General features: G+C 50.5%; 1 protein-coding gene across 1 annotated transcript in view; it reads right to left on the bottom strand.

Moving 5' to 3' along the window:
• Positions 1-13,566, bottom strand: part of LRIG1 (leucine rich repeats and immunoglobulin like domains 1) — a 106,784-nt gene that overhangs the window by 34,232 nt on the left and 58,986 nt on the right. Inside the window, exon 4 of the mRNA XM_081159999.1 lies at positions 1,139-1,276. Within this exon, the coding sequence (XP_081016125.1) occupies positions 1,139-1,276 (138 nt within the window). The remainder of the gene's footprint in view (positions 1-1,138; positions 1,277-13,566) is intronic.

The raw sequence follows: 13,566 nt of genomic DNA, 5'->3' as shown, positions 1-13,566 counted from the left end.
GGGCTGCACTGTTTGTTCTTAACACTGCAGATTAAAGGAGAACAGTTTGTGTGATAAAGATACACTGGCCAGTATCTGCCAAAACAGAGTCTCTCCTGCTCTCATGCAGACGGAAGGTCACTGCAATTCAGCTCAGCAGTTGGTGGTTTCTTTGTTCCAAGCAGGGAAGTGCCAGGTGGCAGCGGACAACCCCAGCGAGCCCTACCAGGGCCTGGGCACTGCCGCACAGGCTAACCCAAGGCCTATGCTTCCTGTTTCCAATACTGGTGCCTTGATGCTGCCTACGAAAGAAATCACTCCTCTCCTGAGGATCTTGGAAAATCCTCATGCTGAGCCTTGGCCGCCCTGAACAAATGGGTCACCATGACCCCTGCTCCGGCCTTGCAGAGGATCTCCAAAATTAGTCAGGAATGGGAATAATGCAGGAATGACAACTCACACATCACTTGAACATGTCTCCTTAGCCTGGGTTTTCAGTTTCTCCCCAAAGCAACAATTTCCTAGCAACAGGCAGTGGGTTAAATAGGTTTTAACTTTTTCCTCCTATCTGCCATCGGATGGGGATAAGACGGCATTAAGATGGGTAAAAGCAAAACAGACCGACAACAAAAGCGGAACCACCTCTCTATGAGGTCGTTCTGAGAACCACAGAATAGAGTAACTGCTCTCTCAAGCACACCAAGCAGCGTGTTTCCATAGTGCGCGAGGCTAGAAAGATGAGCTGCTGCAGGTTACGCCTCTGCAAAGAGCTCCCACCACTGTCATACTTTGAACTACCCAGAATCTTTCCTCTGCCTTCCTGGGAGGCAGCCCGGTAAGTGGGACAGAAAGCAGGCTCTGGAGTCAAGACAGACCTACACTTGAGGCTAGAATCTCCTCTTTAGTGGTGAGTCTATTAAGCTCATCCATACTCTCTTCCTGCCTCAGCTGCCTCACCCGCCTTACCCATCTGTAAAGCTCTACAAATAGAAGGCGCGTAGAAGACATGGCCCTGGGTCCCCTGCCCGGCCCTGCTGAGGACAGTACAGGAGCTCTGTGCCATCCCAGGGCCTCAGCCAGGCGACGGCTGAGAACAGGAAATGCCCACCCTAGGACCTGCGACCACCCTGGGGGCCGCGGGCAGAGCAGAGGCACTCACAGCTCCCTTAAAGGTGGTCCGTGCAGGAAGCAGGCGCTCCGCATCTCTGTGAGGTCATTCCAGCTCAGGTCCAGCACCTCCAGGGACAGGTAAGCCTCCAGCTGATTCCCCTCCACATTGCGGATCTTATTGTGTTGCCTAAAACACACAAAGGGAGGTGACTCAAGCATATCTTTTTGCAAAAAAAATTTTCCCCATCACTTTTTAGACACATTCTCTCCTAGCTTCTTTGCTTTCAGGAAATTACAAATCCAGTGACACTCTTAAGGTGAGATCTATTCTCCCTTCCATCAAGTTATCACCTGTAGACGGGTGCTACGCAGAATATCCAAGTCTGTCCAAGTTCCAAGCCTAGGCTGCTCTCTCCAAGGACAAGAACTCAGGGTGACATTCCAGAAGTGCAGAGCAGCAGGGCATGACCAGAACCCAGGATTCGCTGTGCCCCTCCCACCAACAGTGTGCCCATGCGACCAGCCAGCTCCTAGTGTGGTTCTCAGCCTTCAGGACCTCGTCCAACCCTACCAATTACTAGACTGCAGGCACCAGGGCCCACAGCTCAGTTTAATCCATCCCAACATGTTGTTACACTCCTCACATTTTACTAACACCTACTATATGCCAGGCGTGAAGATAGGCACAAGAGATTAAAAAAAAAAAAAAAAAAGAAAAAAATCCCGACAACCTAGCAAGGGAAATCAGGAATTTGGTGCCAGATCTAATGGAATCCAATCCTCTGAACCTCTGACTCAAGCCCTTGACAACTTTGTTCTTCAGTTTCCATGTCTGGAAATGTTCACCATTTGATGCACCTTCAGCTGCCACCTTGAGATCCTGTGGGCCCCTCCCTTACTCTCCTCTGTGTTGCCACCGCTCCCCTGGCCACTGTGACACTATCCCTACTCATTTTAGGGGTGCAGATGATCCAACTTGAAAACACATGAACACATGCGGCAGAAGTTAGCATAAGGATTTGGTGCTGTACCTGCCTCCAAGAAAGGCATTTTACACAATGACTTAAACGTGCTTTTAATCTCTGACAAATGCACAGTCTAATCAGCTAACCAGTATCTATTAATCTGGAGAAAGACAATGCATGCCAACCAGGCTGGAGGGAATGGCAGTGCGTGGGTTTGGCTCGGCCCTAATCCCAAGGCTCAGAGATGCGCGCACCTGTGGGGTGGCAACACTGGGCTATGGGTCCCTGCACTTGCTGGGCCAGTTTCTGAGTAAACAGTGTCAGGGTCCCCACCAATCAAACATTCTTGAATACAACACAAGTAAGCCAGGCATCACTCACCAAGTGGCATCTCCTTTAAACAAACACTTGACCAAATCCGTTCCAACAGCTAAACAAGGCCCTCTTCCCAGAAGCTCGGGTGGCTTCGCACCAACTCCTTTGTTTTTTCACAGCTCTCCCAGGCCCCAACCCAGAAACCCATTTACAAGGGCACAGCTCACACAGGGAAACCTCCACTATGAAAGACTACTTCTTCCCCATGCGTCCCCTCCTGCCCCCCCAAAGCTATTTCCTTGCAGTTCTTTAAGAAGTTCTTAGTAAAGATAGTCTCTTCAGTCTCCCGAAAAGAAAAAGGCAAAAAGAAAAGAAAAGAAAACCTTTATTATGTAAAGTATGGGAAAATAGTAGGAAAGAAAGGCCCAGAGCTGGGCCTCACCCAGGAACTCAGAATGCAGTGCCAGGGAGCCCAGAGGGGTCTGAAAGGACGGAAGGGGCGCCACTGGCCTGAAGTCACACAAAGAGGACCCACACAGGGGGGCCACAGGACAGCTGCTGAGAACTGGCACTTGCCCCGCCCCCCCTTCCGCCTCCATCTTTCATCTTACACATTTCTTCTTTCTCGCCAGTCTACTCACTCACCGAACCAAACAGCCCTGCTCTGCTCCAGGCCACTGTGCAGGAAGGGCTCGGATGAGCACAGCCTCTCGCTGGCTGCAGGAGCTCCCGAATGAGCAGCAGAGGCAGCCACGGAGATGCGAAACCGGGAGCGTGGAGGGGTGGGTACAGAGGCAGGGAAGAGGAGCCTGCTGGACAAGGTTCTGGGGCCCCGGCTCGAGGACAGGATGCTGATGCCAGGGAGACAGCCGTGCACATGCAGGAGGGATCGTGGAGCTGCGAGGGCAGGCAGGACCAATAATGCCTCACAAGCCGTGCTGATGAGTAGGGATAGTGTCACAGTGGGCCAGGGGAGTGGTGGCGGCTACACAGAGACAGACAGGAGCCAAGAATAAGGAAAGGGTCCACCGGATCTGGAGGTTAAAGCTGGAGGTGCTTGGAACGGTGACCCTATGTATTCTAGTTTGGAAGTGTTAAGATAACCAGGTTAGCAGGCTACAAGGCTATACCTTCAGTCTTTGCCCATCAGCAAGAGACCTGACTAAGACTTTCCAAAGTGGGAGAAAGACGTGCAGACCACCTATCTCGAGGGCTGATATCTAGAACATATAGAGAGCCCCTACCACTCAACAACAAACCCAACAAACTGATTAAAAAATGAGCAAAGAACTTGGATATTTCTCAAAAAAAGGTATACAAATGGCCAATAAGCGCACGAAAAGATGCTCAGCATCCCTGATCATTAGGGAAAAATGAAACCCTGGTTCAAATGCTGAAGAAAATGGTATGGTGGGGCCTCAAAAAATCAAACAGAATGGCCACGTGAGCCAGCAATTCAACCTCTGGGTTTATATCCAAAAAATCTGAAAGCAGATCTACCTCATGTTCACAGCAGCATTACAGCCAGACCCAAGTGCGTGTCGGTGGATGGGCGGGCGGATGGGTGGATAGACACAATGTGGTATAAACACCCACGGACTATTATTCCGCCTTGAGAGGCAAATTCTGACACATGCTACAATAGGGATGAATCTTGAGGACATTATGCTAGGTGAAATAAGCCAGTCACAGAAAGACAAATCTGTATGGTTCCACTTCTATTAGGTATCTAGAGGGGAAAGGAGGGGAAAGGGGAAAGGGGAAAGGAGTCTGCCAGTTGTCCTGTGGCAGCACTGCCCAGATGCAAACAACCCGGCCCACAGGGGCTCAAGAGTTTCTTGGGCTCTAACACTGCTGTTCCCAGCTGCTCAGAATGCACCCACCATCCTCTCCCCTGCAGCTGGCCTCTCTGCCCTAGGCTCTACACTAGAGCCCTGATCAAACTTTTCCAGAACTCCTTAGGCTTAGGAAAGCTAAGCACACAGCTCTGTGCTCCTGCAGAACTCTGTCTCCCTTTTCGCACAGAGCAAGAATCACACTGTGTGAGATGTCTCATGGACCCTGGCAACTCCACACAAGGTCTGGAGTTCTTCCTGGGTTGTAACATGGCACAGCACTGAAGAACATGCCACAAGCCACACCCTGCCTAAGTTCAAATCCCAGGTACACCACTTACAGGTGTGAACCTCAGAAGAGCCCATCTGTAAAGCGAGGTGGGAAGTTCCTATCCCCATGGGATGATGTGACCAGACATGCAGCAGCTCAATAAAATGTGTTGTTTTTATTAGTCAGGCTCAGAATACAGTTTGTTGGAGGTGCTTTGGGAAAAGAAGATGAATGAATGACTGGTCCCTGTCTATCCCTCTGCCACATTTCATGCAAACAGGCAGGCCCCACTCCTCTCTCAGGACCAAGGACTGACTCAGAGCTCTCATTCTTAGCTTCATGCGTGAAACAAGCCTGTTCCAGCTGGAGAGTGTCAAACCCAGCCACGGGGAAAAGGGCTGTCTTGGGGAGCCGTGTTCAAAGCAAATCCCAGACCAGAACTTCTGGAGGGGTCAGGGTGGCTGGACTGCATTCCTTCCACTCCTGCAGCAAGGCTAAGGCCGGCCCTGACCCCACCCACCTAACCCCACCCACCAGGGGCAGCAGGCCTGCCCAAGACCTCCCCTCCACACAGCCACCCACCTGGGTCAGAGCAAACTGGCAGAATTCAAGGGAAGCCCTCCCACCTTCTTGAGGCTAGATGGCTGTGAAAACGGGTTTGCTGCCCCGATTCAATCGCACGTCACCTTCCTAAACTGTGTACGTCTTTAATGTCGTGTGCAAGATGCCGGGGTCATGACATCACTCCTGTAATGTAACTAAACAACTTAGTTCCAGAGCTCTGGAGAAGGTCCACCCTCATCTCTGTAACCTCTGGATCCCTGTCCCTGTTCTTTTAAACAGCAGCTGACCAATTACTGAACCTCTGTATGCAGCAGGCCCTAGGCGAACCTCAGTGAACTCACACGGAGGTAGGTACTAGTCTTACCCTTAACCTCACAGTTGGAGAAATTGAGGCTCAAGGGCTGCTGGAATTGTCCCAAGGTCACAGCTGGGAAGTGAGGGAGCCAGCACACAAGCCCAGGACAGCAGGCCAACCCACAGCCTATCCGAGAGGCACCCCCGGCCGTCGACCTTCCACGAAGCTTGCCTAGATCTGAATGCCAGCTCCCCAGTCAACCCCGGCTGGTCTGTGCAAATGCCTCAGCCAGGCTTTACTATCACACAGCCCCATCCTGTATGGCCGCAAGTTTGCAGAGGGCTTTGTGCAGCTCATCTCAGCAAATGAGGCAGATGAAGCTAAAGTTCTTCTTCATGTCTACTCTGGACAGAAAGAAGGGCGCAGTTCCATGGAGACCGTGTCCTTACAGACTTGCATCTGGTAGAGGGCTGACTCCCTTTATCTTAGGGAACAGAAAGGAGGGGTACGTGGGAGGACTACCAACTGGCCTCATCAAAGGGGCATTCCAGCCTCTCTGCCACCAAACAAGACGAGAAGGAAGGGATTCTGGAGTGACAGGGATGGGAAAGCGTGTGCCCAGATCACATGGGCTTCGCCTCCACCTGGTGCACGTTCGCCCCTCGGGCTGCCCCCTGGGGTGAGAACTTAATACAGCAGAAGTCTATGAACCCAACACCTGTTGTAGGCTTCAAAATAAAACCAGTCTTCAAAGCGGAGCTCCGGTGAGATAAGCTCAGGCCACTTGGCCACATTTTCTGGGTCGATGTTAAATTAGATGGTAAAATAGACAGAGGCATCTGAAAGCAACATTTAAAACTTTTTATCATAAGTGACTGTTCCTCAATGGTTCTGCGAGAGCCTGGTTTACAAGGTATTCCCTTCAGTGTGGAAAGATCTCATGTTGCAGGTAACAGCCAGGAGGAAAGGGTAGGGGATCAAAGGAAGCAGGGTCACCGTGGGCCAAACGGATTCCAGCTGGTTCCTGAAGTTAGCGACCCACTGTCTGCATCAGGAAGGAATCAGCAAACGTATTCTATACTGGGACAGAAAACAATTTGCTTGGGCTTTGTAAGTCATTACAGTACCTATCACAGCTACTCAACTCTAACCTTGGAGTATAAAAGTGCCACAGATAATATGTAAATGAGTGTGGATGTGTTCCAATAAAACTTTACAAAAGCAAGCTATGGGCCAGATTTGGCCCACTGCTTGTGGATTATTCACCCATGGTCCATATTGTAGCAACCAGTTTAGATTTCTGGGGGCAGGGAGCTGGAATCTAATTCTAACTCTGATGCAGCTTTGGAAGTGTGTGTAAGTCACTTTCAGTATCTGGTTTAACTATCTCAAAAAGGACCCTAATGGTGCTGCCGGTTTGGCTCAATGGTTAGAGCATCAGCCCACGGACTGAAGGGTCCCAGGTTTGATTCTGGTCAAGGGCACGTGCCTCAGTTACAGTCTCAATCCCTGGCCCTGGTCGGGACACGTGCAGGAGGCAACCAATCGATGTCTCTCTCTCTCTCCCCCCCCCCCCTTCTGCTCTCTCTGAAAAGAAATGGAAAAAATGTGAGGATTTTAAAAAGGGGGGGAGGGGCAAATGCCTTTTTACAGCAGAGAGAGCCCTCCCACTCTCCCTACAGCTTACATGTCTGACAACACTAACCACACACTTGCCCACTGAGATCCCCACTCTTCAGGAAGTGCAACGGAGCAGAGTCTCATCACTACTGCACTCTTCAAAGATGGTCCAGGTTCTTCAGAGCTGGTGTGGCAGGCAGGCAAGCAGTCTCCAGAGAGAGACATGCACCCTGCATGTCCTTCTTCTTTCTCATTGTGCTAGTGAGGCAGAAATCACCGGCCGATGCAGTCCTAACAATAAGCCTACAGGCCTCCACTCTCCCAGACAACTACAGGTGACTAGAAGTCCACAGGCAGCCCCTGCAGCATTGACTCTTACTGGAAACAGCAAATCTTCCATAGTATTACCTCAACACCAAACTTTTAAAATGCCTTCTTTAAAAAATCAACACAATTCAAATTACAGGTCTTTCCCTGTGTAAACAAAATAGTGTCATTACATCTAGCCCTGAAATGAGAAAAAATTATAATACACCTGCCACCACTCCCTACCCCCACCCCACTCCCACCCGCCACACAGTTCCTGACACAGTTCACCTCACTCCACGCAGGGTGGCCTGTAAGCAGCAGCGGTACTTTGCAGGGAGGCCAATCACTGGGCAGCCCTGTGGGTCTCACTACGGTTCTGCACCAGTGTCTAACCCACTGCCCCCAGAGCAGACTGCCCAGGGTCTGGCCAGAAGGAATAGAGGATGCATGCATCCTGGAGTGCCACCTTGGGGCTACAGTGTAATTTTACACCCCATACGTGGAAGCGACACAATCAGACAGTTGTGACCCTGATATTACTGATTTTGTGTAAAACTTGGTGTAGGACAGGGTGGCCCTGCTGCCTACCTAAGGGAGTTTCTGTATTAATGCAGGTACCAAAAGATGTCAATCATTTCAAGAGCACACAGGAAGATAGTGAGTTGTCCTTAGTAAAAAAATAAAGTTCTACCAAACAGGCCATACGGTCCAGTAGGGCAGCTATTCTGTTTGTTTGTACATGTTTTTACTGAAGCATCACAGGCAAACTGAGCTGTGTGTGAACTGTAAGCAGAGACCTCACGTAGCCACACTCACACCAAGACCCAGTGCCCACAGCAGCCTCCCGTCACTCTCCTACTGATATTAAAGGGAACCTCTCATTTCTACCACAAATGAATAATTCTGCCTATTTTTGTGCTTTATCTGTGGAATTGTTCCATATAAACTTCTGCGCCTGGCTACTTCCACTCAGCATTGTGTGTGTGAGACCCATCGTGCTGCTGCAGAGCAGTTAATTCTTTTTCACTGTCCTGTAATATTTCTATTGAGGGAATACACTGCCATTTGTTTTTCATTTTACTCTTGATTGACACTGAGTTATTTCCAGGTTGGGTTATTGCAAAAGATCACAGCTATCAACACAGACATGTCTTCTGCACGTACCTTTGGTGCATATTTATATGCATTTCTGCCAGGCGTTTATGTCGAGGTGTGGCCTTGCTACAGTCACTGAGCAGCAGGTGCGGCCTTAGCACACACTGGTAGTTTTCTCTTAAACCTAATTCCCCAATGTTGAAATGAATCCAAAAAGCCATTTGATCCAAGTGCCATGTTTCATGCCACTTCCTTCACCCACATTCCCTTCCTGCACCCTCTCCCACAGAAAGCATTACGAATACAGACTGGGCTGCAGAGCAGAGGCGAGCTCAGTCCTTCAGTTATTAAACAGAATCATTTTATTATAATTGGGGACCTAATGAGCAACAAAAAAGGAAAAATATGTAATTAATAGTTCTAAGTCCCAAATTAGCAAGAAATAAGGTGAATGTGCCCGATGTGAGGACCAATGCCCGTATGCAACTTGACAATGAAGGTGAGGTTTAAAAAGAGTAAGTCCAGAAGAGCACTCCTAGGCCAACTTGAAGAAAAGATTTCTCCGAATGACAGTTGAGAGCATCACCCTCTCACTAGCCTGCTTTACATTCATCTTCTTAAATAAGAAAACCAAAACCATCTGTTCTATTGCATAAATCGATAATTTGCTCCAAGAAACTGGTGCCTCACAGGAATGGCCCAGCCTGGGTTATTTGCTGGACAGGAAATGAGGATCGGGATCAGCAGGTCTCTTTCTCTCTTGCTCACTCCCTCTGCCTCCCCCCACTGCTGGTGAATCACTAGTTCCCTGGGGAATTTTGGCAGATTCTCAGCCTGGCTGCAGATGACGTTCCGGATCTGTTTATTCAGGTGGAGATCGGATAAAAAACAAGAGTGGCCCAGTGGCGGGATAAACAGCCTCCGCCAAGCCGGGTCAATCCCTCCAAAGACAGGACTGGGCTGTGTCAACCAACCTCCCAGCCGTTCACTTCCTCTAGCCTCACCCTCCCGTTGGGGTCGTCAATGAACTGTCCTGATTAACTCCTGGCAGAGGGAACATGATCACATCCCCATGGGAGTGCGTGGCCTAGGCAGCTGGATGCAGCAGACCCCGCCTGGCCCTCCCACCCTTAAGTTATACACATCCAGGCAAGATCCTGAGTGAAGACACCTGCATGGTGAAGGGTCAGCCACCAGGGGTCTGTGACGTCTAGAGTGACCCAACCCGGGAATGGCTACAAATTGTCAGCATCCAATCCAAACTGCCAGGGATCTGCATTCCTTCTTAAGATGCACAAACAAAAAACAAAAACAAAACCTTTTAAAGAAGTGCACATTGTTGAGTGAAGAAAGCTAATCAGGAAAGCCTACTACTGCAGGATTCCAAATCAATGGCATTCTGGAAGAGGCAAAACTATGGGAACAGTAAAAAGATGGGTGATTGCCAGCGGTCAGGAGCAGAGACGGATGCAGAGCATGGGGTTTTCTGGGCAGTGAAATTATTCTGTGTGACACTAACGGAGGGTACATGTCATTACACATTTGTGGAAGCCCATAGAATGTACAACACAAACAGTGAGCCCTAATGTAAACTGTGGGTTTAGATAACAATAATGTGATACTGGCCCGTCAATTGTAACAAACGCACCTCCCTAACACAAAATGCTAGTAAGAGCGCAGACTGGAGGAGGGTATATGGGAAGTCTCTGTACTTTCCACTCAATTTTTCTGTAAACCCCAATCTGCTCTAAAAGTCTATTAAGTATAAACAGAACAAAACAAAACCTTCTGAGGTATTAAGTAGTCCCGAGGTCATTACACCATTAGAATGTAAACTGCACAAGGGCTGGGATTTTTAGCCAATCTTTTCTACTATATTCTTAGCACCTAGGACTATGCTTAGAACATAAAAGGCGCTCAATAAATATTTGCTGACTAAACAAATGAGTTACAACTGTAGCGCAGTCTCCTACATTCACCATCACAGACCCAAAGGAATGTTATTCAGAAAAAAACACTCTGATGCAAGATCAACCAACCTATTAATTTTTGGAAAGGTGCAATGTACAATTAACTTTTTAGGTAGAAAAGCTGATACATATTTAAAAGAAAATGTCAAATAAAATGGATTTTCAAGTTAATTGTTCATTTCCCAAGTTCAATTTAACCCCAAACACAGACATCCATGGATTAGCCAGGGTTGGCAAAGGCGTGGCAGCTCCCTAGTCCTGCAGAGGACAGTCCCTGTGCCCACCTGCCTGCCTTCTGGCAGTGAGGAGCAGCTCAGCCACTCTCCACCTGCACAGATGCCTCCCCAACTTCTGCTTTAGGCCTACAGAGAAGGGCAAGGACTTCAACTGGGAGTGTTCTGATTGTGCGCCGCCGACTGGACGGGGCCCCTGAGCCTCGCTGGACTGCACTCTCCAGGGACAAGGCTGTGCCCTCTAACACTGGCAGGGGCGTCTGAGGGCTGGCCATGCTTGGGGGTTCAGCTCTGTGACAGTGGAGGGGTAACTTGTTCTGGCATCTGGGCAGGCACCAAATCAGGTCAGCCCCTTGCACCTGAATTTTCACCCACATATGGGCAGCCTGGGTTAGAAAAGCCAGTGTTTCTCCCCTCTGGTCAAAGCTTGCATGGCTACTCTGCTCCTTCTCTTGGCTTTACCTTCTCCTAAATGAGTCAGCACATCCCCAGTTTTCTTTCCTCCTCTCCTCCTGCACCCTGCTGGTCTGCACACCCAGCACACAGGTTGTGGTCCTCTCCACCACAGAGAGACTTCAGGACCCCAAGAGTCAGAGCCCCAGGGTGGTGCTGGGAGGCTGGCACATGGAATCACACACAGCCTGGGCACCAGGCCGCCCATGGTGCTCCATAGCTGAGCTGGGATCACCCAATTCCTCCTCAGTGATCGTTGGCAAGGCCCATGTGTCTGCGCTCACTGGGCTCTGAGGGGAAATAGGGAGAAAAGCCAGCCCACATAATGCTAATCTAGTGTGCAGATTGTTCCAGGCTCAGGAACAGAGGGCCAGGTGGAGAAAAGGCAGCAATCAGGGACAGGCTGGTGAGAGAACCCTTTGAGGCCAGGCTCCAACCCCAGAGACCGTTGGCAGGAGTATGCACACCATTCCTCTTGGAGGGTATGACGGAGCTGCAAAGGGTGGTTCTCCTCAAACTGACGTCTCTGCACAAACACAGGTCAGGCGGGAGAGCCCTCACTCCACTGTGTGACAAGGCAGGAAGCATCTTCTCCCAGTCCCTGCATGCTGTCCGCAGATGGGGTGGGGCTAGGGTGGTGCCAGGGGTCACCCAGGAATCCAAGACCAACAGGCTCTGTCCTAAAGGACAGTGGTTTCTGCTCCTCCCAGACCTACCAACCAGGACTTGAATAAGAGGAATCACCTTACTTGAAATTCCCCACAAAGCATAACCTCCCCCTCACCCGCCCTCCCATCCCAGCCTCAAACCCGAGCACCAGCAGCTCAGCTCACGTGCTTAGGAGAGTCTGCACCACGAGGGGCACGGGAAAGGCAGGACGCAGAGCTGGTCAGGTCACATGATGCCACCCTCTCAAAGGTGTCACAAGAGAAAGGAAGGCAAGGCCGTAATATGCACACTGCTCTCCCACATAGTATGATGTCAATAGGATCTTCTCCCTCCGCTTTTGGCATATTATTTTAATGTGCTTATCAATTAGATAAATAAATTAAATAGTAATGTTATAAAGTGGTTAACATATCTTGGACACTGAACTTTGGGACCTGATCCTTATGTTCAGAAACGCAGGGCCTGTGTGACAGTGGCGAGGCGAGGGCCTTCACCGTGGCACAGCGAGTGGCCTTTCCTCAAGGGCTGCTGGCAGGGTGGGGCCCCAGGACCAACACAGAGTCCCTGCACTTACTCACCAAAGAGGGACATGCTGGGCCCCAGAGGCTCCTCTTGAAACCTCCACCCCCCCACCCCCCGCCCGAGCTTCTCATGTGCACAGCAGCTCCAGGTGGTGAGCACATCAAGGCCTTTGGGGCTGGAGCTGGAGCGGAGGCCCAGGCTGTGCAGCAGCCTGAAACAGTTTCCATGCCAGAGTCAACTGCATGGGGCAGTGGACCATCCCAAGAAGCTCCAAGGAGCCTTTAGCCACTAAGGAGGCACATCACACTTCTGTCTTCACAGGAACGGTAGCTGGAGGAGCAGGAGCCATAAGAGCAGGAATCGTGGTCTCAAATCTAACATGTTAGTGCTTCCCAGGAGCCATTTAATCCTCATGACAACCTGAGAAGAGGACACCATTATCATCCCACTTAATAGGTGGGGATGCTGACACACAGGCAGGTTAATGCAGCAGGAAGCAGCAGCTGGGACTGGAGCCCAAACATGAATCCTTATCTCACACACCTACGTGGGACTCGGAACGCCCCACAGTGGACGTGGGCAGAAGGACTCCTGGGGAGGAGGGCTTGTCTGGACAGTACCCTGTGCCTCCACCCTGCCCAACCCCACCAGGAATCAATGGCTCAAATGAAGGCAGGCCCCAAGTCTGCACATGAAGAGAGTGCAAATCCTCCTAGGGCCACAGGACATGCCCCCCGCACGTGCGTGTACACACACACACCCGCACAGGCACACGTGGGCCTTACGGGCCCTCAAACGCTGCACACAGTGGCTGCAGAGCACAGCCAGACAGCCCCACCCCTACTTATATTTAAGATGACTGGCAAGGTCTCTAAATAGATGAGTGAGAGTGGCAGTGAGTGCGACAGAACAAAACTGGGCTTCCTCCAGGGAGCAAAGAAACTGTTCACCCATCACTCCCTACCATGCCAGAGAAGGCACCTGCTAACCCATAATCAGAGAAGATAAGGCTGGAATCTGCGGTCACCCAGCTAACCAGCATGCAAGCCCAGGAGCCCAGGTACCCTCTGACTCCAGGCTGTGCTACTCTTTGGAGGGGCAGAGACACAAGAAGCTGTGTCTGATGGCTACAGGCTATGAAGACAGAGACAAGACAATGGGTGCCAGGGTGCCCCTGAGATTCCTGGGGGGGAACATTGGCACATTCCCTGGCCTCCAAGGCCAGCTTCCCAGCAGCTCTAAGCTCCCCCAGAGGAGGAAGCTGCTTCAGCAGTTGGCTGCAGCCTCCAAGACAAGATCCTTCCCCTCTGGGGAGAGATACCACTGATGTGCCTTTAAAAATAAAACCAGGCCTGCTTCCT

This window comes from Miniopterus schreibersii, assembly GCF_964146895.1.
Source record: "Miniopterus schreibersii genome assembly, chromosome: 15".
In the NCBI taxonomy this organism is placed as follows: Eukaryota; Metazoa; Chordata; class Mammalia; order Chiroptera; family Miniopteridae; genus Miniopterus; species Miniopterus schreibersii.
The sequence above is the reverse complement of the archived record's forward strand: the minus strand, read 5'-3'. Positions and strand labels throughout refer to the sequence as shown.